At 38.2% G+C, this 24,292-nt stretch overlaps 1 protein-coding gene across 8 annotated transcripts; it reads right to left on the reverse strand.

Moving 5' to 3' along the window:
• Positions 1-15,416: 15,416 nt before the first annotated feature.
• On the reverse strand, positions 15,417-21,457 carry LOC148015822 (uncharacterized). Of its 8 annotated transcripts, none has more exons than XM_087663631.1 (5): positions 20,316-20,965; positions 20,148-20,226; positions 19,803-20,023; positions 19,165-19,451; positions 15,417-19,080 (listed from the first exon to the last, which is right to left on the reverse strand). In XM_087663631.1, exons 4-5 carry the CDS (start codon positions 19,333-19,335, stop codon positions 15,808-15,810), a joined length of 3,444 nt encoding a protein of 1,147 aa, XP_087519757.1. In that variant the 5' UTR covers positions 19,336-19,451; positions 19,803-20,023; positions 20,148-20,226; positions 20,316-20,965; the 3' UTR covers positions 15,417-15,807. The 8 variants fall into 8 exon arrangements, with proteins under 8 accessions (XP_087519757.1, XP_087519761.1, XP_087519762.1 ...); XM_087663635.1 differs by having other exon boundaries at positions 19,803-20,044; XM_087663636.1 differs by lacking the exon at positions 19,803-20,023.
• Between the last annotated feature and the right edge of the window lie 2,835 nt (positions 21,458-24,292).

A 24,292-nucleotide genomic window follows, 5' to 3' on the forward strand; every position in this document is an offset into this window, starting at 1 on the left:
ACAAAGGATAAGCATGGTAAATGGGAAGAAGCAAGAGAAGGATTCATGGGTTTATATGTAGCCTTTAGAAATTGGACCTCATCGAATTTGTTGTTGTGGTGATGTGCAATGCAAAATCATTGGAAGAGTGGAGTGCTTGGGTTTTGGGAGGTGAGATAGAAGTCATGTTGCATCACTTCAATATTTATGTGGTACAATGAAATTAAAACTACCACCTAAGATTACTCGACAAGTCTTCCCCTCAAATTATAAGTCATCGCTTTTATGTTCTTAATTTTCCATTTGTTAATGATGTTTTTAATTATTCTTTCCTATCAAACATTTTCCATTTCAATCTTGTCAAGGATTGACCTTTGAGAAGCTTGACTAGGGTATACAAAGCTCTACATGTGGATGTAGGTGAGATAATGATTATTGAAAAGTTATCATACTATTTTTTAGATTGCAAGATTTTCTTCTATAAATTCATACTACATATAGTGCCTATATCAGTTAATTTGTATGGTTCTCTTAAATTAGTTTCTTATTCATCTCTCAATTCTTTAGAATTGCCTATTTTGAATGAGCGGTTGATTCAGAACATTGAAGTTGAAGATCATACATGACATTTGTAGTTTGTTAAAATTCAAAAAAGCTTCAAGATGAGTGGACCTTTTATGGTTTGTGCTAATTCATATTTTTGCTTATATTTTCAAAATCACTAATATACATCATTGTTCCTCCATGTTCATTTGTAAGAATATAAGTGAAAACTCTTTAATTTCTAACTTTGAAAAACGATGGGATGAGGTGGATGGGGTACACAAAGGTGACATCTTTTTGTGTAGAATGGTAGTCCTTAGTGTTTGTTGAGATGGCAAGTAACATGTACAAACATTGATGATGAACCGCCTTGTTAGATGGCTCCACATATCTATACTTAGCACAGGGTAGCCATTATGATCCTTACATGGCCACTTACTTATTGCTTATTATATTTGATTAGTTATCTACAACTGTCATAGTCATAGCACTAGTCAATTAGTATAGTCAGCTATACATTGGTTGACTTAGTAGGCCACTTTCCTTTATCTAATATTTTATCTATATTTTGTGTACATTATATTGTGAGATAAAGAAGGGAGAAAAGCTAGTGAGAAAATGTTTTGATCTCCATCTCTCTTCTTGTGTTCTTGAGTGATCTTCATCTTATATGTATTGTGTGTGTTTGGTGCACTAACTTAAGTGAGTCTTCCCACCATGCAATTCATGACATGGTATTAGAGCAACACCATTGAGAGAGGCTAATTTTGAAGTTTGAAGCAAAGAACAAGCAAGAACCAAGGATTCAAGCAAGCAAGCAACTGGTAAGAAGCTCTTCCATTTTCTTTCTTTCTCTTGGATAATGCTTGTGGAGGCATTGAAAGCAGGGTGGGATAATAATCTCATATTACTGTCAAATTTAGTGTGTAACGAGTTTTTTCCAGGTAAAGAAAAGGAACGAGAGTTAAGTGATATTGTGATGACTGTAGATTAAAGGTGTGGAAATAGTGGAATACAAAATATTAAAAAACAATGTATTGGTTATCTATAGTGATTGATAACACTACATTGAGACATATTAGAAATATAGAAAACTCGCATGTATCTTGAACATCATTTGAAAATACATTTTCACTAAATATAAATGTATGAAAGATTTAACTCAAGCAAGCATTCAATACCTTGAATAAAGGAAATATGTCTATGAATGAGCGTATTTCAAAGGTAAAAAGCATGACTAACTAATGCCTTAATAGTCATTGATGTGATGCATGATGATGATTATTTGAGTACACCTCAAATGAATACATACTTGCTACTTTATCACTTGATGCTACTTAGCTACTTGATATTTGATGTACTTACTCTCCACGTTGGCTTTTTATTTAGGGGCTTTCTTCCATGCTACCTTGCATCATCATTGGTTTTATACCTACCGCACTATTCCAAGTTCTTCAATCAAATTGTATTATGATTATGTGTGTGACATTGTTGACATAAGTGATATGAGATTGTAGTTTGGTACTAGTGCTCCATTTGTGCTTCATGGTGTACTTCATGTATTGGCTTTGATTATGAGTAAAAGCCTTATCTCTATTGGACAATTGGATGATGATAGGTATCATATCTCTTTTGGTGATTCTACATGGAAGCTTATATGTAGCAACCTCATTTTTGCTAGAGGTGCCAAGGTTGGCAATCTATACCCCTTGCTTATATTAGGTCCCTCGGAGTCCACTGATAAAATCTTGATAGGAAATTAGTCCTTGACGCAAGACTTTGAATAGGGCAGCTTGCAGACATCATTTTTTGCCAAGATTTCACCAATTGACTTTGGGGACTCGATGCACCCTATGGTCAAGTTTCATCGCATTCCAATAACTCTAGGTCACTTATTAATCATGTTGTTTGATTTGACTATGTCATTCATCAAGATATACTACATATAGAGGAGTTTGCTTTGAGGCATATAGATTGATGAAAGGATTTAGCTCTAAAGGAATATGTTGGTAACCTTATTGCTAACTTGGTGGTCTTTCACAAGAAGTGCTCACCATGAAAAGAGAAAAGAATCATGAAAATTTAGGCCATGACCAAGTTTGGACCTTTTCAAGTGATACCTCTGACATCTAGCTTGAAGAAGGTCATGTTGGCCATTAAAGCTTCTCTACTTGTTTGACCAAGCACGTGGTGGAGCAATGTATGTGTCGCCACATTATATGAGCTTGCAAAAGTTTCAAATCTACTTCTCCTAGAGGAGGAAGTAAAGGAGAAGCATATCATTTTTGAAGCAAAGAATGGAGTTATTTTCATTGAAAGCTAACCCTTCTCTCCATCAATGAAAAAGCCAAGGAACGAATGAGAATTCTTATTGGCTATCATCTTTTTGTATTTGTCATGATTGTTAGCCATTGCATGTATTTTTCTTGATGAATATAAGACATTTCATGTTGTCCCTATAAATAAATATTCATTGAACAAATATGTGGTTTGTGTAAGTGTGACGATAATATGTGGTACATTAATTACTCATTTGCATACATATAATCCAATTTAATTATGTCATTGCATAGTATACTCACAATTGTGTATAGATAATAATGTAACTCGTATCTGTACTTATTAATACTTTTGATACACGTGTATATTGAATAAAAAATAAGCATCATGCATTTCAAGAAACAAAACAAAATAATTTTAATTAAACTAATTGAATTTAGTACACATCATGTGATATGTATGTATGTATGTATGTATGTATGTATGTATGTCAATGTTACATAGTATACAAAATATTTTGGCTTTCTAAGATATCACGATATTGTAGCACTCATGGCAAAACCTATAGAGGAGTCCCCTTGCCTTATGAAAGTCAAACAATAAAGTTTGTCATTATATATGATTGTGACATGCTTTACATAGATGGCCACTAGCTGTGTATTATTAAACAGGTAGATGAGAACCCTTCCTGCAACTATTTACAAAGCCTCCATGTGACTGCAGTAGTCCATTGGCATGGCAATGGGCCATCAGCTCCAATGAGCTATTATATGTGAAATTTATGTACAACGATCACATCATGATAAGTTTTTATGGTTGCTCAGCAAGTCGTAAACACTTTGAATGCTTGATCATTGAGCCACTTATTGTAACTAAGCAACCAATTATTACCCTCATACACATACTTCAAAAAAAATATAATTCTTGAGAAAGTTGGAGGTTTATTGGTTAGGGAATCATTTGGATAGATTCTCCCATCAGTCTAGAAGTCCACGTGCTTCAATCCGATCTGCTTGTAACTTTATAGAACTTAAGGATTGTCACTGGTGCAATGGGACCTTTCAAACAATGGGGCATATTTGACCTCTACCTCAATATGCAGCTCCTTCTTTGATGTATTCATTTTACTTATAAATGACACACTATGTTAATAGGAATAGGGCTATTGAGTTTACAATGATAAACTAGAGAGGCATAAGTAAAAACACTAAGATAGACACATAAAGAGATTAATGAAAATAGTTGATTTGGTATCTATATGGAGATAGGTTGGAGGGGATACATAGAGATATTAATAGAAATAGGGAGCTTGCTTGGTTGTCTCAGGAGAGATAGAGTAGAAATAAACAAAGAGGCACGTAAATATATCAAGGGAAAGGAGGTAGCTTAGTTCAATGAGGGAGGATAGATAGACAAACATAATAGATTGCGTATAGTGGTTATGTATGAGTGATTATGAGCACGAGAGGTGTAAGTAGTTCTCTCTGTTAATGAAGATTGCATAATCACAGAGAACATGTTACAATAGAGCCATGAGAGAGAGAAAAAATGGGAAAAAATGCCTCAGAAAGTAGGGGTATCCAAGAGTTCTCATATTTTAGAAATTTCAATTTTATCTTCAAAAACATCTCCAAAAAATAGGAAAATTAACCAATGTGTTTCTTTTTTACCAAAAGCTAGAACATTAAAAAATCCCCAAAACATCTTAAAAGGAACTTTCAAATTTTCATTTTTCCATTTTAGATTGAAATATTAATTAGTTTGTATCTACTAATCATTTCGTATTGGAAATTAAACACCACACTCCCATAACTAACTCCCTTTTTAATATAAAATTTGGTGTAAAAAGGGTTCTTGAATCAGGAGAGAGAAGGAATCTGAGCGAATCCTTTGTGAATAATATTAAAAAGATAAAACAAGATTGCAAAAGTGGAGAGATAATATGATTATTTTACTATTCTTCTCTCCTCTTTTCCTTGTTTTAAGGAGGAAAGAGAAGAGGGCTAAAAGACCCATTTTTTAGGGAGAAGAGGGCTAAAAGAGCCATTTTTTAGTTCATTTTTGTCCTAATGCTTTGAACTAAGTAGCCCTTGATCGAATACTCCTATATAACCATCATATAAAATATCAATATTTTGGCGCACACCATTGTTAGCTCACCGAGGTTTCCTCTCCATTATATGTGATGGAGAGGAGATTGTGACCAAAGTGCCACTAGTTTTGATGCCAGGAGGCATATTTCATGGTGGATTCCGTGCCACGGTGGATTCCGTGAGGTTTTACAATGGATTCCATAAACTTTGATGATCGGGGCTCATACACAAAGTGGATTCTTTGTGCGAGAAGTTGATGGGGACGCCTGTCCTTTTCGGGCATTTCATTAATTTAGTGTGTACATGGGTGATTCCATAGCGGGTGATTCCATAGCGGGTGATTCCGCAAAATGCATATTAAATTAATAAACATTTATGAGTTTAGAGTGCGCACTCGTAATAAATTAAGGTTAGGATTGATTTCTAACTAGTTGATTTATTTATGTAGCTGAAGACTGCTAGGTATTCACTTTTGTCGGTTTAATTGTATTATTTTACTAACGATTGTGAATGCTTCAGTTGATGTGTAGAGATAACAGCAATGGCGGAGGAAAGCATTGGAGGATAGCGAGTATTCGATTTATCATTTATATTTTGATGGGCGCATACCTTAGGCATGGCGCCTATATTTTGTCACGCCTATTTATTGAGGCGTTGGTTATTTATTTATTATTTTGTATGCGCATGGGCGCACGATTATGCTATTTGTACTTGGACATTGTATTGGGTATGCCAGACTCTTTGGGCACCACCCATTAGCTTTATTCCTATTTTGTGCTAAAGCAAACTCAAAAGCTAAAAGCTTGCTATTTTGTAATTTGGGCTATTATTTGAGCTTGAAGATGATTAATACATAAAATACATGCTTTGTGGACCGCTCACACAAGGCATGGGGGGAGATTGCACCCAATTGGTCTCTTGTTCATGTCGTTCATGCTTTTTTACCTTGAATTTTGTGCAAAAAGTAGAGTTCTATTGTTCTTGGGGACCTTCCAGCATTCACTACACAAGCGTACAGCATCCAATCTGCGCACCAAGTTTCTCCATTGTTGGCATTCTTCCATGGTGGCCTTACTACTACTAGGATAACAAAATCAGATACCATTAGCATTCAACTACCATCTATGCTATGTCTCTAAACCACCATGGATGGGTTAAACTAATCGTTGGCTCCAGCCTTAGAGCAACTATTGAGCAATTAAAGCTACCTCAATCGCAATTTCAAAGCCTTTTTGACCTAATAAATAGAGCATCATCCCCAATAGTGGACATTGTTTATATGCTATTTAGGCTATTTAGGAGGCAAGGAAACTCTTATTTTAACCGTCAATGCCCAATCAAGAGACTATTTGCAACCTCTTACACTCAATTAGGGGGTTATCCCAGACTAATTCCCCATGAGGTGGATTGATCTGGGACTATCTCTTGTCTAAAAAGGGAGTGTAAGAAGGTTATCAAGGAACTACTACAAGAAATAGTCATTTCGCAGCATCTAGTTATTGAGAAACTAGATATGGTGGCCTGTCACATGGGTATTTATGCAGGTCTTACAAGGAGAGGTTTAGCTCCCAATACCTAAGATCCCTGGGATATAGGGATATCTTCATAAAGAATAAAATGAATGGAAGAATGGTAAAAAGGCATTAGTTTAGAAGAGGGAGAACCTATGAAAAGAAGCCTACAGTCTGATACTATGAAGTATTTGATGGACATGGAGCCTTGGGAAGGGTTCTTTGATGAGTCACCATTAGGGTGCTTCGAGAAACTTTCTTTTGATATATTGCATTGACTAATAGCATAACAAAGAATCTTAAGGAGACCCAATGCTATATTATTTAATCTATGTGTTCAATTGGAATGCATAAACAATAGTCAACATGCTTCTTAAATAGCAACACAATAATTAGTAATTCATTTCTCTATGTCTCTAAGAAAATTATGCTTTCAAGTCACCTTTAACCAACTTAAATTAGATAATGAAGAACCCACTACTTGATTGTTTAAACTTCATCAGGAAGGATTTGCCAATAAACTTAGAAATCATAATTTAATCAAGCAATATTCATTTTTCCATAGACTAACAACTTCTAATGCAAGGGTTCCCCTTCAAATGAAATGTATACTTGTAATTCCTTCTTTTAACCATCATCACTCTAAGGCTTTTTTATATTGGTTATCCTTGGGTCAACCATTCTCAAGGTAATTTCTCATTGGACTCTTAATTTATTTTTACAAATTAAATTTATCGTTTGTATCTCTTGATTGAATTAAGGGCATTTCCTTAAAAGAATGAGTTCCTTAACGATATTGAAATGTTTCTAGTTTAAAAGTCTACAAACAACCCTTTGGTCCTTATATATATACATATGATTGGTTCGTGTCACTTTGAAATATCCTAGCTAGGTCTATCTTAGTACTAATAGTTCTAAATCTTAAATGTTGTCGTTTAAAAGTAAAGTTATTTTAAGTTTACTTCAACCTAAGTCCTATTTTTAAGAGAGATCCTAGAGTTAAGACTATGGGAGGTTCCAAGGGGTGACAAAACTTATGGAGTCCCCTAGGAAGGGCTTAGGGGCAAGAGCCCTAAAGCCAATTTTTAAGGGTATTTTGTTACAATATGTTATTTTTCCCAAAACTAGTTGAACTCATTGCATAGTCGATGAATTACATACATTCTTTCTGTAAGGGATGAATTACATACCTTCTTTGTATTTTCATTTTGGGACTTGTAGTTTTGTGTCTAAAGCAAAAAGAATATTGCCACAATGAGGTAATCTCTAGATGTAGCCCATATTTGGTGAATCAGGTTATATTAGATTCTGTCTGCCTACCTATCTATCTATCTATCTATCTGGTGAATCAGGTTATATTAGATTCTGTCTGCCTGCCTCTCTCTCTCTCTCTCTCTCTCTCTCTCTCTCTCTCTCTCTCTCTCTCTCTCTCTCTCTCTCTCTCTCTCTCTCTCTCTCTCTCTCTCTCTCTCTCTCTCTCTCTCTCTCTCTCTCTCTCTCTCTCTCTCTCTCTCTCTCTCTCTCTCTCTCTCTCTCTCTCTCTCTCTCTCTCTCTCTCTGCCACTTAGTAGAAAAGAGATAAAGCCAAAATCTATGAGAGATTCAAAATGGGGCATTTTGGATAGAAATAATCTTGGGACACTTAGTAGAAAAGAGATAAAGCCAAAATCTATGAGAGATTCAAAATGGAGCATTTTGGATAGAAATGATCTTGGGACACTTCGATTGTATCTAACTACATCAATGGCTTCCAACATCTAAATCCAGAAAACCACAAGAAGCTATATGAGAAGCCTTTTGCATCCAATAAGGCATTTCTCATGAAGAAAGTTGTTTTCACCACTACAATGGGCAGAGGGTCTTAGAACTTAACTTTGTGGGAATTAATTTTGAACATGAAGTCAAAGCCCTTTTGATTTTATGATCATTATCAAGGAGATGGAATGGTGTGGTCATGGCTATTTTTGTATTTAAATATTGGAAAGTTTGATGATGTTATAAGTGTCATCCCTAATGAAAATATGAGGAGGAAAAGATAGGGTGAACCACTAAAGAAACTTTTAATTATGGAGAGCTAAGGAGAAGCATAGAAAGGGGCAAGGCCTAAGCAATTGTATGAAGGCAAAAGCAAACAAAACACAAATCAAGCACACAAATATTAGAGTGTTGGAATTGTGGGAAGTAAGGATGCCTAAAGAGGGAGTGCAAATTCCAAATTGAAAAACCAAGGAAAAGATGACCAAGATGAAAAGAAGTAAATGTCAGATGAGGTGATGTAATTCAAGATGCCTTGATTTTGCCCTCAAACTATGACAGACTTTAGTGCTTCATCTCATACCACATCACATAAATGGTTACAATTATTTCGTGTTATTTTCCCCCAAAATGATTGATGTTCATTCTGTAGTGGATGGATTATATACCTCCTTTGTATTTTCAATTTGGGACTTGCAATTGTGCATCCAAAGTAGAAATAATATTGCCAGAATGAGTATATTGTGTAAGTGTACTATGTTCATATATTTGCATGCATGTGCATTTATCAACAATTGGTATCAAAGCATTTGAAAAATGGCATGCATGTTGTTCAAACGAGTGTGGCAAAAGAGGAAAAGCTAAGGATTGAGAATTTCAACATTTAGAATTAGTAACTATGTAAGATGCAAATCGAAGACTATCTCGATTAAAAGGATCTCTATTTGCCACTCGGTGGAAAAGAGGTAAAACCAAAATCTATGAGAGATTCAATATGGAACATTCTGGATAGAAAAGATTTAGGGACAATTTAATTGTGTCTAGCTACATCAGTAGCTTCCAACATCTAAATCCAAAAACCACCAAGGTTCTAATATTTGCTCTCAATAGGCTAAATGATGAACCTTTAGCATCAAACAAGGCATTTCTCTTGAAGAAAATTTTTGCTATTATAATAGGTGGAGGGTCTTTATCAAATACCTAAACGAGTTCCATATAGTTCCCTTACAACTTATCTCTGTGGGATTTAATTTTGAACACGAAGTCAAAGCCCTTTTGATTTTGTACTCATTATCAACAAAGAGATTGAATGGTGTGGTCATGGCTATAAGTAATTTGTTTTTCTACTCAAATGTGTGAAATTTTGATGATGTTATGAGTGTCATCTTTAGTGAGGATATGAGGAGGAAATGATAGGGTGAACCATCAAAGAAAGTTTTAACTATGGAGAGCGAAGGAGAAGCATAGAAATCAACAAGACTCAAGAAATCGTATGAAGGCAAAGCAAGCAAAACCCAACTCAAGCACATGAATATTAGAGTGCTGGAATTGTGGGAACCAAGGATGCTTATAGAGGGGGTGCAAATTTCCAAATGAAAAACCAAGGAAAAGACAACCAAGATGAAAAGAAGCAAACATCACCTAAGGTGATGTACTTCAAGATGCCTTGATTTTTTCCTCAAGCTATGGTAGACTTTGGTTCTTCATTTCATGCCACATCACATAAAGAGTATTTCTAGAATTATGTCTAAGGTAATTTTGGACAAGTTCACCTTGGTGATGACAAACCGTATAGGATTTTTGGCAAAGGAAATGTTATTATAAGGTTACAAAATGACAATAAGCGGTTATTGAAGGAAGTGTGGCATGTACTAGATTTGAGAAGGAATTTGATATTAATAGGTTAACTTGAGGATGAAGGCTCCATTATAACATTTTGACCGAACTCATGGAAGATGTCAAAGGGAGCAATGACCGTGGTGAAAGGAGAGAAGGTAAGTTCACTTTATCTATGTTTTGGTAATGTTAACACTCTATGGTGTAGTTTCTTCATAAGAAAGCACTACATATTTGGATGCATTTGTGAAAAGGACATATAGATTATCCACGTAAAAGTAGTTGTTTCCAAGTTTCAAGAGTATTGATCTAGATTCTTGTGACCATTGTTTTTATGGCAAATAGAAAAGAATTTGATGTTTTTAATACTATTAAGAAGGAACTTGCTCTTGTAAAGAATGAGACCAAAAACAACTCAAGCATCTTCAATCTAATAATGTAGGTGAGAATTCTAGAAGGCAATCGACGAATATTGTGCATACCATGGCATTCAGAAGGTGCTCCAAGAGCATTTTAGCAAAATGATGTTTCAGACAGGATGTAATAGGTTTAGTTTTGCCTCAAAAATGGGCCCTTTAACATATCCCAACTCAACTTTCAAAGAGAAACAATGCAAAAATTCTAAGAAAATAATATTTTTTGTATTTTTTGGCCTTAAATTTTCATATATATTGCTTTCCTATTTTGTTATTCCCAAATGAAAAACTTTCATAACAATGCTAAATTTAACATTTTAAAATCCCATGTTCACAAGGGGAATGTAATTACTCACATCTTAAATTTGGCCGTCAAGTATATCTTTTGATATATAAAATTTGAACACTTATTCATAGAAATGAGTGAGGTTTTTTCCCATGCCACCTTCCCAATTTTCATTTATTCACTTGTATTTTGTATTCTCTTATTTTCTTTGTATTATAAAAAATAATGATATTTTGTTATAGGCCATTCTAATATCCTTTCATAAATAGTGCTTATTCATATATAATGCTTATCCACCATTGCTCTTTTTCTTTCGGGATTTTTATTCATAAATAGTGCTGATGCACCATTGCCTTTTTTCTTCCATAGGAAAAAATATGGATATTTTCCAAATTTTTTTAAAAATGGAAGAAGTAAATGCTCGAGGGAGGGGAGTAGTCAATAATCTTCACATTAAAAGAGAAACAAACCTTCCACTTTATGTAACAATGAAAAACACTTATGCACAATGTAAGGAGTTAAGAGTATAGGTCTATGGGCCAATGGTAGGCTTTATATCAATGCACCTTTGTAAAATTCTAAATCCCCATTCAAGGATGTGGCATCTCTACTTGACTTTATTGGTGATGGATATGAATATCTTTAGGGTACACATATCATGTTGACGTGGAAGGGTAGGTCATGCAATTAGAAAATGATTTGTTTGAGAGGGAGAATGAAAATTTAAAGAAAACCATAAATCAATGCTCAAAGAAGTTTTTTTTAAAGAAAAAGAGGCATTGTAACTTAAGCAAATATGATTGGATCTTTGCAAAAGGGAAAGTAAGTCCTTAGGATCTCACATCTTATTTCTTTTGTATTATATATTGCTATGTGGAACAATGGTTGTATGGCACTATCCTTGGCCAATCATCCATCTCCATTTTGTAAGATCATCTCCCTCGCCAAACTATGCAAGGGGTGTTGGATTCACATGGGATTACCCATCTTTCCCCTCCCCCCCCCCCCCGTTTGAGGAGGGCCTCTTCCCATCACTCATATATCAATTGTGGTAACACCCTCCGCATGCAACAACGCTACCATCTTTCTCAACCTTTATCTTAATAACCCTCCTTCCTAGAGGAAGTCCCTAGGGGAAAGGTCTTTATGTTTATTTCAGGGGTGTTTCATCATTAATCAAGATTTCACCCCGTTAGAATTAGGGTTCCCTCCCCACTAACCGAAGAAAAAAGGGGCACACATGCATGCACACAAATATATTGTATTAAATTCAATGTTTTCAAGTCTCATGTGTTTTGAATTTGTTCTAAAATAAAGTTTGTGAAAGTCACATTTGTCGAGAGAAGTATAGTGTACATTTTCATCAATAACTACCAATAGCTAACCCTTGTTTCGGAGAAAATAAAGTATATTTTATTTTATTTTTACTTCATTTTTTCAAGAGCTTATTACATAGCTTATGGAAATAGTTAGTGTGTGATGCAACTTAGATTTTAGTAATTTAATTGAAGTTTGCTAAGCACGTTGAAAATCAACAACTAGTAGGTAAAAGCTTATCAAAAGGCTACTAATCCTCTCAATGTTCAAATAATAAGAAAAAAACATAAATACTAAAGAAAATTTATGAAATTTCAAATCAAATTTGGCAATTGTATACTACTATCACCTCACAGTAAAAACAACAAAAGTGGCAACTTTTAAAAAATATTTTTCTATTGAAAATGAATGGAAGGATATGGAAGCGACAATCTCAATAATATTATGTTAATAATATGGGAGAGCCAATTAAACCAATCGAAATTCTCAAATTTTTAAAATGTCTCCTTAGAGAAAATCATTCTAACCCCTTATAACAATCAAATGCTATAGCCTCCCATTGAAGGGTAGGCCAAAAGAAGGATCGGAATATGATAAGAAAGATTCAATAAACATCACAATCAAGGCCTTGCTCTCTCTCCCTCTGTGTGAGTTGTTCAACATAATATTCTCCTTAGTAAAAGCCTTGCCAAAAAAAGCTATTTGGCTAAGAATCACTAGCTCAAGCGATAATATGTGTTAAACCCAGGGTATGGGTTCCATTCTCATGAGCAACTTTGAATGTACTTTGTATGATGTATGACGCAAGAAGTAATTATGGTTCCACTTGGTTGGTCACCAAGTTAGACCTTATAATGGGACCACTTGTCAAGTCAATATGTTTAGGATTTGGGTGCCCCTAGACTCTGAGTAGTCAATGTAACCCTCGATATCCAATCAATACAAAATCATTTTGCTTCTTTTAAAAAGCTACTTGGCTCTCCCTTTTACTGAAGCTAGAACCTCGATCTTTGTTTAAGATTGAGCGATAGCCCTCAATACTATCTCACACAAGCACTTAAGAGAGGGGAGAGTTGGGATCGACAGATAAAAGGAGGGATACTCCTTGGATCAATCTTGGCTATTCACTGAAATGTCATACCATACAAGTAAACTAGGATGACCAAAAATTTGGCACAATTTCTAAAAAATTTTGAGTCATAAGCACAAAAAAATTTTAAAGTAGCCATCATAACATGTCCATAGTATATGGTTTAATGGTTTAAAAATTTACACTAAATTCGAGAGATCCGGATTCAACCCCATTGTTTTCTCTTTGTGTCATTTCTTCAAGTTATTTTATTTCTCCTTAAACTTTTTGGAAGGAATCTAAGAGTCTAGAAACAAATTGTATTAAAATTTTTAACTTTATTGGAAGGGGTTTAGGCTTCTACAAAAGAACTATCATATTAAAAAGTAGTAATATTTTATCTCATCACAAAGAAGAAATGAGAAAAACTTAAGGAAATAATGGAAAAGAAAACTTAAAAAGATTTGAATCCCAAACCTCATTGAAATTAGTGCAAATATTTAAACAACTAGACTGATTACTACAAACATGTTATGAGAGCTATTTATTACTTTAAGTTTTTTTATTTCTCCTTAAAAATTTTTGAAAAGGATTTAAGCTTCTAAAAACAAATTGTTGTATGAATTTATTTATTTTTTGGAAGGGGTTTAGGCCTCTACAAACGAAGTATCGTATTAAAAATTCTTAAGATTTTGTCACATCACAAGAATAATTTAAAAATTTTTAAGTAACACAATGAAAAAACATAAACTAAACTATTTTCTACTATGAATAGGTCATGAAGACTACTTTTAACTTATTTGTTCTTATGCCTCAAATTTTCTAACAATTGTGCCAATTTTCCAACATTCCCAGCTTACCCATGCATCCTAGTTTACTTTCACATCCAAGTTTTAGTTGCTCAATGTGATGCGTCAATAAGCGACTACAATTGATCCAAAAAAAGTTCCCTCCTTTTCAATCAACCCCAACTCTCCCCCTCTTAAATACCCAACCCAACTCTCCCCGTCTTAAATACCCATCTAAGATAGTGTTGAGGGTCCACAACTTGGTTCACCTCTCAGCAAGCCTGTTGAGACCTTATTTGGGATAAAAACATACTCAATTGATCACTTGTCACATTTCTCCCAATTCAACTAGGGCCTCCCCGAAGACCACAAGTAAGATCTTTTGTGTTATTCTCTAAAAACCACTTAAATTGGACGACTTGGCACATAATTGGTAGTCATGTTTAAAAACCTACTCTAAAAAGAACCTTAAAGACCCAAGCGAACTGCCACCCATATCATGTGCGCCCATCCCTCGTTTGGTTACATTTGAAAAGCACGCCGGTTTGACAACGGAGAGCTCTCCTGGTTGCTCATGTGCGGGTGCGGAGGGTTTGATGGCGAGCACATCTAACCCACCTCCAAGAGAATGCTAAGAGCGCATACAGTGAAAGTAGAGGCATCTACTCTCGACGAAAGCCTGAGAAGTAAACACACGGTGGCAATGAGATGTATCCAATGGCATCATATTCGATTATAGATAACATCATCGAGGGACCAAGGCTGATAGTCAAAGGTCACCTAGTTGATAACATCATACCTCTGAATCTGCAGCCCAACTCAGGTACTACATGCATTAAGCCCATCAGTTATGAGCAATCTGCGAGCAACATGCCTCCGTCTGCTGGAGCTGGAGAAGGCAAGCCTCAGTAGTAGGCATCACCCAATTCGACGTCAATAGAATACATAAATGCCGCTATTGATCGCACAAATAAGATGCGTGAAGAGCATATTCACTAATGCTTGGTGAGCTCAGCTTCGGTCAGCCCAAAAACTTCTTATTCCCGCTACTGACAGGTGTGTGCAGTCACCATATCAGCTCAGTTTGTTTGCCTTATCAAATTGCTTTACGTTCCAGTGCGCCTCCTGGTATTTCGAGGGGATTTCCATGAGGGCCACCTATTTATCATTGTGAACTGAATATTTGCACAGGCCCACAAGTGCCTCGTGAATCCGTATCAGTTATTATCAGGTATTCTTTCCCACTCCTTGACAGATTGCAAACGTCCAGACTCCAGCGCCATCTAGCAGGTGGGAAATATGTTGCCTCCGCATACGTTTAATATTATATTATGTGCATGAAAACACTTGATTGTATGATTACATGCAATCAATCAGCTTGAATGCAAGGTGCAGGGACAGTCTTCTTTCTCACCTTAGACTTCAGGCGATCTGATTAACTGCAGGTATAAATGGAAAATCCAGCATGTTCAGTGTGTTCAGGACGGAAAAGGGGACAAACTAGAACTGCCTAACAAAGACTAAGAAACATTTAAGGACTTCCTTTCGAGGAATAGTTTGATAGCTTTGAAGTTTCGAAATGTGCAGTTTTCCAAAATACTCAAATGGTAGTACAACATCCTACTCCGGTTGAAACAGGGTTTGAATAGAACTTCATTAGTCTCATGATACAGAAACATCACCATTGTCATAGGATGCCATCAGGACGACTGGAGGATTGCCCTTTTGCTATAAACTAGTTCACAAGGAAGGAAGTTAGCAAGTGAAACTCTATGAGGCTTAACTTGATAAGTGTGAAGAGCTCGGGTCAACCCAAAAACCCCTACTCTGAAAACAGAAAACAATCCAAAGTAGGTGCATATAATGATGCGTGGTGTGGGTGCGTGTAATGAAACATGCATTTGGCATGGGCACCAATCAGGATAATGCTACTGTTAATTCTTCTTTTTCTCCAAGTAAGTCCCAAGCCTTAGGAGTAGTGTCTTCTTTTTCTTCTTTGTAGGTTGAGATGGTACTTCCTCTTTAAAAGCAACCTCATCTTCTTTTTGAGCCGTTTCTTCTCTGTCAAGCATGGTCACTTCTTCCTTCTGGTCCTCATCATCCTTATGGAAGCTAGAAGGACTCACTTTCATCAACTGTTTTATTGAGTCTGGCTGGGGTTTCTCCTCTCTGGAATCAGGAGAAAAAGCACGGCCATTCATTTCGGGGTGGACAGGTATATCTATAGCATCCTTAGCTATCTGCCATTGCTTGCTATCATCTAAAAGCCTTTGTATCTCAGCTTCCATGTTCGATTTTGCCTTCTCTGTATCTGCTAAATGCTGATGTACCTCTAATAATGCTTTCTTGTTGACATCATTCTCCTGCTTAGAGGCCTCAAGCTCTTGGCAAAGTTTCTCCCAGGTGGCTAGTGACACACTCACTTCCAGCTTGGCAGCAGCCAAGGATTCTTCTGCTTCACGTAGTTTCAGTTTCAGATGATCTAACTCCTCCTGAACACTCGAATTATCATGATCAGCATCCATCATCTTTTCTATGTGGCTATTATTTGTTTCTTTGAGCTTATGATAATTCAGAGCATCTTGAAGCCTATCTTCTGCAGTTCTCCAAGCATGCCGTGCTTCCTGCTCATCCAGCTGAAGTTTAGTCACTTCTGACTTCAGCTTCTCTACTTCAGCCATTAGTACCTGGGTTTGTTCTACAGCTGCCTTAGCCTGCTTAGTTTCTTCATTAACTTTGGCCGTTAGCAATTCAGCTTCTTTCCGTACACCCTCCACTTCCAGCCTTGCCTGTTCTAGTTCCATGCTTGCTACCTCTGCTGCCACTCTTGCCTGTTCTAATTTTTTATTAGCTACCAGTAACTCCATCTGAACATTTTGTAGTTCGTTCCTAGCTGCATCAGCATCTCGTCTTGCTGATTGGGCTTCATCCCATGCTGCTTGTGCAGCTGCTTCTGCTGCTCTCACCTCCAGTAGTGCTCGTCCGGCCTGCTGTTCAGCTGTACCTTTTGCTTGTATTGATCTCTGGGCTTCATCTTTCGCTGTCTGGGCTTCTTCCCGTGCTGCTTGTGCAGCTGCTTCTGCTGCTTTCACCTCTGTTAGTACTAATCGAGCCTGCTGTTCAGCTGTATCTTTTGCTTCTATTGCTCTCTGGGTTTCATCTCTTGCTACCCGGGCTTCTTCCTTGGCTGCTTCAGCAGCATCTTCTGCTAATTTTGCATCCCTTAGAGCTAACTCAGCCTGCTTTTCAGCTGCATGTGTGGCTTCTAAAGCTCTCTGGGTTTCAATTGTTGCTGACTGGGCTTTAGCTAAAGCCACCACCACATCCTCACTGTGGCTTGCTGCTTCTGCCCTTGCTGTCTGTGCTTCCCTTTTTGCAAGATCTAGCTGTGTGTTGGCTGTTTGCAGGGATCTAGCAAGTTTTTCAGCCTCTCCTTGAGCCTTCTTTCCAGCAGTCAAGGCAGCTTCAAGGTCCTGTTTAGATATGACCAGTTCAGCATTCAATAAAGAAACTTTGGCATTTGCTGCTGCTTCTCTTTCTGTTAGCTCAATAAGCTTATATTGGTTAGCTTCAGAGAGTGTTTTCAGGACAACAATCAAAACAGTGGTTTTGGTATTCATGCTCATAACTCTATTCTTCAGATCCAACATCTCCATCTTCTGTCTCCTGCACTCCAAAGCTGATTCTGTGGCTTTAGCCTCTGAAAGAGCTACTTTTTCCTTTAACTCTGATAATTCTGATACTTGTCTTTCGAGATCTGACTTCACAGTTGCCATCTCCAATGTTAAACGAGACTCTCTTTGATCTGCAACAAGCAATTCTGCTTTATTACTTTCTAACTCAGAAAACAATTCAGCAACTTTGGCTGTTAAGCCGGAATCTTTCACTTTGAATTCAACTAGCTCTCTGCTATAGTGCTCTAACTGGGCAGCCACAGCACTGGCATTTGCATTAGCTAGGGCCTCCCTCTTGCTCAAAATGGCCAGTTCAGATCTGTGCGCTTCTAGCTTGCATTTCAAAGATTCTATCACTTCCTGAGCACTTGTTTCTTTCTCTTTTAGTAGCATCACTTCTTTCTGGTGAGCTTCTGTGAGCTTCACAAGCTCTGAACTTAGTCCTTCTGCTGAAGCAGTTGCACTTGCTTCAGTTTTCTGGAGATCTCGAATAAGCAGCTGGCACCTCTCCAGTTCAGCTTTAAGAAACTCCAGAAAAGATTCCAATGCAGCCCCCTCAACTGTTGCTTTAATCAAATTATCATGTGCCACTGATAATTCGACAGAGACTCTTGCTAGAGAGACTTCTGACACAGATTCAGATGTCTTGGCCTTCTCCAGCTCTATAATGACTTGGTCATAATTTGCCTGGGCAATTTCCAGTGCCAAACCTGCACTCTTTTCAGCTGTTTTTGCAGCTTCAACCTCACCTCTTAAATTTTCCAGCATTTGATGCATGTCCAAGAGCTCTAACTCCTTGTGTTTGGCTGCTGCAAGGTCATGCTTCCATTTATCTAAGAGCTCTACCTCCTTATCTTTGGCCAATGCAAGATCATGCTTCAATTTATCCACTTCCAATTGGGCAATGCTAGCTGTTTCTGCTAATGCCTGTAGAGCTGCTTCCTTTGCAGCTAGCTTAGCAGCTCCTTCCTCTGCAATTTTGTCTCGGCATGCAGTAATCTCTAAAACACTTTCCCGAGCAGCCAAAAGTTCATGCATTAGACCATCCACTTTGGGTGATGAACTGTCCACAGCATCTAGGGAACCCTTGGCTGCCAGTAGCTCAGCAGACAGCTCCTCTACTCTCTTTGCAGTAGATTCTGCAGCATTCATTGCCTCTCCAGCCAGTCTTACAGCTTCATCTTTAGCCTCCACACAAACTACAAGCTCATGCTTCAAATTCTCCACATTGGTCTGCAATTCCGTAATCGCTGCTTCATATTGCTGCTTCATAAGCTCCAGCTCAGCTTGCCAATCCTCAGCAGCTGTAAAGCTGGCATTCTCCATTTCTTCTGCACGTAGTCTGTCCCTCTTACAGGCGTCATTAGATTCCTGAAGTTTCAGCAATAGATCTTCCACTTGCCTTTTTGAACGGGCCAGATCTTGTAGTAAATTGGACTTTGACTTTTCCATCAGAGCCAGCTGTTCCTTTGTTTTCACCAGCTCTTCTTGCACTTGATGAAGCTCCGCCCCTCTACTAACAGTTGTTCGCTTCTGTGAAGCCAGAATCAAAGATGAGTAAGCAAGTCAAGAACAAGGTTACATGCAAGGGCACTCGAAGATTTGGAAATCAATTACCTCTGTGCTGAAAGGCCTGAGAGACCTCCTCTCCGCTCCTGCCTTTGGACTGTTTTCTCCAAAGATACTGGTACCTGTCTTAGCTGCAGGAGGGGTGGTTCTGTCTACCTCCAAGCCTGGACCCCTCTGGAGCTTAGGTCGGGGAGTAGCAGGGGACAACTTGCTAGCCATACTTGTTGGAAGTGAAAACTTTTGTTCACAGCAGGCGTTCAGCGCCAAGTTCGATTGAGATCAGGCTCATTTCAGCAATGTCTGCTATTGCTTTGAAGGCATTACTTCTAGCCAACCTGAAATCTCATGGCCAATTTCGATCAGAGATTTTTTTCACTTCGTTCTAACTGAACACAACTTTAGGAAAATAGATCAACTATCCGGCAGACAGGTACTTTGAAGACAACTGGCGATCGAGTATTGAGTGACTTTTTATAGAAAAGCTAGGGTTGTTGATGAACCGATTGAAAGGCACGTGAAACAGGGAGCTGCGAGTCATTATTCGTGAAGACATTGAAGACGGAAAAGTTATCGCAAGTCTTTTAACAGCACGTACGGCAGCATGACCAAGACACAATCACCGCCCAGAGACACAGAAAGAGAGAGAGAAGGTGGGGAAGCAAGGTGCTGAGTCCCACCCATCATACCTTAGTAGGGGCCTTGAAAGTCCAGGTCATTGAAAGAATGAGAATCTAGGAACATCGGTAAGAGATAGGTAGATAGATAAGGGAGAAGCATGCCCACAGTAGAGCAATTTAAAGGGTATTTTGCACACGATGGCAAGGCATTCGTAACGGCGCATTCAAGTCTGCTTCGTGAGAGACAGCATACAGCAGCTTATCCCCTGATCCAGCCTAGCAGCGAACGCCTGTGCACAACAGACCTTAGCCTAACGCTTGATTGTTTAGTGAAACCGATACGGCGAAGGGGAAAACTCAAGAAAGGTGCATTCAATGTACCACTGCAGGTCAGTCATCGCGATGCTGCCTTACCTTGTCATCATTTCCTCTACGCTGCAAGTCGACGGTTATAGAGCGCTGTTCGTTGTAGCTTCTACCATCGCAACAAGCACTGCAGAATGAAAGGAGAAGAAATCTAGGCGTTTGGACGACAGAAGAGGAAATGCCGGTTAAACACTCGGCGCAAGTAACATGGCGTACCTAAGAAGAGAAGTAGCATTGATGGAGGGAGGTCTCGAGCCTGCTTTCAGAAGCTTGCTTGATGGCGATAAACACTCGATTCCTCAGCGTGATGATGCCAGAAAAGGAGGATAAAAGCGAGGGAAAGGGATGGAGAGATGAATGCAAGGTTTAGATCTCTGTGAGAAAAAAGCGACTAACTTAAAGTGATGCTGATGCTGATGCTGCACATGGTGGGGCTGGGGAGGGGCGGAAAAAGGCTGTTGTTGAGAGGGCAGGCAACCAAGCTACAACTGCAGAAAGGTGGACATGGTGGTTGTGCCTATAAGTGTATGTGGTGGCTTTTCTGCTTGTGCAAAAAATGCTTGAATGTGTGTGTGTGTGTGTGTGTGTGTGTGTGTGTGAGAGAGGCAAAGCGAGACTCTGTTACAAAAGGAATGTGAAGAAAGCTTTGCTTCCCCGTGTGTGCGTGTGTGCATAGAGCCCACTCTTTACGGGAAAGGAGGAGAAATAGAGAAAAGAAAGAAGGGAAGGACGACGACGAAGACGAAAGAAGAAGTAAAGACGAAGAGGAAAGGCTGCAGCCCTTGGAAAGAGATAGATGGACAAGCTATTACAGAAACCAAGGTTTTAGGGGAGATCAAAGAAATCTACACCCGAAAATGAGCAGTTCTGCGTGTAGGGACCTTTATCATTCATCATCATCATCAGTTGCAACGCAACGTCCCGCGATGGCGCCGATGAGAAGGCGAGCTGTCCGCTTCGATTTTCTGCAGCTCTGAAACCTCTCTCTCTCTCTCTCTCTCTCTGCCTGTGTCCTCCCCCGCATGCCACTAAAGCTATGATCGACGTGCCTCTCGATATCGAGACCTGGAGAGCCGCGCGATTAGGCCGTTTTCCATAAGAGTTCAAGAGTAATGTACGCAGTCAGTCCCCGAGAGAGAGAGAGAGAGAGAGAAAGAGAGAGAAACAGAAGGGGGGAGGGAGGGAGGTTCATTGCTTCTCTGATGTAAACGTTTTTCGCGCAGTGGATGATGATGATGAGATGGATATGTAGGTTAGCCTGTAGGTATGTATGTATGTATGTATGGAGTCTGGACGGAGGCCCTAGAGAGAGACAGAGAGAGAGAAAAGAGAGAGAAGACCATACGCCAAAACCTGCAACAGCAGCAGCAGCAGAACCAAGGAAGACGACAACACGTTCGTGAGCTGACGTGGCAAAAAAAGCGTCGCCTCACATGGCCAACTGGAACTTAACGGCTGGAATGGGGGCTCCAAGTCTGTGGGAGCCTGTCTTAGCCTGGTTTGCGTTAGGGTGGTTACACACAGGGATGGGCAGCTGAACGTGGCCCAAAGTGCATACTAGGCATACACTTCTTTGAAACTGAGCATGGACATGTGCACTCAATATGCCTTAACACACCAAAACGATGCGCCTTGCAAAAAAATGAAAACTCACAGACATATAACTTGTTTCATTCTTTGCATGTGCAAAAAGTGGGCAGGCGAGACACCCCATCCAAAAGTGAGGTAGTGTAGCAAGTAAACAACAAGTCATGTCCTCTCCAACATATGCAAGGAGACCCAACCCCTCAAGAAACACTTTGGAGTTGTTCCCATGCTACTTTTGGAGGGGGCTTCTTAATGGATTTGAGGACAAAAGCCTCAAGTGCTTTTCAATGGTCTTGAGAGACAATTGGAAACCACTCCATGCCACATGAAGGGTTTCCAAATTTCCCCCAAACCCACAGGATTTTCTCAAAAACACCTCATGGGGAGTGTCCTTCCAAAAACCCTTCCCATATTTGATTTGATAAATGTGGAGACTTTTAAAAATGTTTTTTCAAATAGATAGCGACAGGCATTTCTAAAGGTGACTTTAGAAAGGTTTTTTATTCTTTTAAAAACAAGGCGTTTTTCCACGGGGATTGGTTTTCAATCTAAAATTTAGTTTCACCAGAAAACCATTTCCAATGAGAAACTAGAGTGGAAACAACTCCTTTGATTGATTAACAACTTGCAAAGTAGGTTTTCACTGCTTGATGTGTGACTAGCCTTATTTTGATGTCCTGCATATTTGAGTGAACAACAGTAACAGCCTTCCCACACACAAGTCAATCAATTTGTGTGATAAGGAACATGAATGCATAGGTCAAAATTATGGTGTAATCTCAACAATTATAAATTTTAAAGAACCACTATATACCCTCAATAAGAGAAGAGAAAATAAGGAAGCTTCAAGAGAGCTTCATTGACATGATTGTTAAACTTGCTCAAGTGCATGGAATCCCCCACTCCATCAACTCCATTCCAATGCCACAAACGATGGGATGAATGTAATTGTGCACATGTCAATTTGTCAAAACATGCTAATTAGTGTAGTTCGAATTGACATGTGTGTCATGGCCCTAAAGCATAAGTAAGATCTAACAAAAATTCGATGTGCCTTCAACTTTTTAAGTAATGACGTTTCAAGCATGATGGAATGGAAATGCCATGTAAAAAAGTTCTTACAAATAGTCAACAACATTTTTCAACCGTATTACCTTGTTTTAAAGACTAATCATTTATTGGATTAAATGTGTGCAAACCAACCATGAATGAAGATTCAAATGTGCACCTAATAAAAAAATATCATGGGTGCTAATGAGGTTTAAGCTAACTAGACCTCAAACCTAAATAAAGCAATGACTTAAACGCACCTAGTCTAGGCCAATAGTTAAGCAATTGGTTTTATCACTTTGTTATTTCTTTATTCAATGTTTGTCTTGCTTCAAGAAGAGATCTAATTGGAGCCATTCTTTGGGTCTAAGCTTGCATGTGCGTAGGATACGAGTGTATGCACATTAAATAACTCAAGTAACCTTGAAACAACTAGAGTGTCAACACTTTGCTCTAATCCTTTTTCCCACCTATGCCTTTCAACAACCTTGCATTCAAAGAGACATAGCTTATGGTGGCAAGTTGATCAACTTGCATACAGTCACTTGGTGGCTACATCCCACCTATTGTTGTTTGAAACACACAATAGCCTTAACTTATTTTGTATTGCAAGATTTTACAAAGAGAAACCAATGTCCTTATCTTCTTGAAAACTACTCATGGGTGTGGAATAAAACTAGAAATTATTGCATTTTGCTCTAGTGAAAGTCATTCTGGAAAGCCCTTCATCTCACCTCACCCAACACTTTTTTGGGCTAGGTTCTATGAATTCAAAGGGTAAGGAAAAGATTTTGGATCAATGGGGCACTTAGGAAAAGATAATGTGGCTTATGCAACGTTGCATGTAGTCTACTTTTATTGAGATTTGGTTGACAATTGAGCAAGATAGACTTTCTTCTCTATCTTGTCCTAGCTACTTGAGTAGCTAACAAAGCTATCTTTATCGTATTCCCCCTATAACTCCAAGTGGGACAAAGGGAATGAGAGGTGTTGGCATGCCTAGTCGTTAAAGCTTGCTAGGAAGCAAACAAAGTGCTTCAAGCTCCTACATTCAAGCTAGCTAGAAATCTAGAAAACACATGTCATAATTCTTAGTTTAGCTTATGATCTTGGACAAAGACTTCATGCATGTATCTTATCACTACAAAAGTTTTCAAGAAATCGCATGTGACATAGTATTAGACAATAATTTTTACATTCAAGACTTAAATTGAGATTTGCTATTATCCTTTCATATTTATGATAAGGGGTGAATTAAAACTTGAAACTCTATTCGTTTTTTTGCCAAGCTTTCATTCATTAGTTGTATAGGTGAGATCCAACATCACATGAAAGACAATCAATTTAGCTTCAACATGTTGATAAAGGGTGAGTTCAAATTATCTTTCCTTTGTCAAGCTTCCATTGATGAGGTATTTTAGCCAGATCTGATATCGTGTGGAAGGCAATCCATTTAACTTCAAGGTCTTTGTGCAAGTTGCCTACATACCACTTGTTAATATAGTGCTTATGGGTTCAAATCAAAGAGGCTATATAATTTTTTTTCTTGGGATTTT

This window comes from Lygodium microphyllum, chromosome 23, assembly GCF_053477565.2.
Source record: "Lygodium microphyllum isolate KBCC chromosome 23, Lygodium_microphyllum_v1.1.10, whole genome shotgun sequence".
NCBI classification, from domain to species: domain Eukaryota; kingdom Viridiplantae; phylum Streptophyta; class Polypodiopsida; order Schizaeales; family Lygodiaceae; genus Lygodium; species Lygodium microphyllum.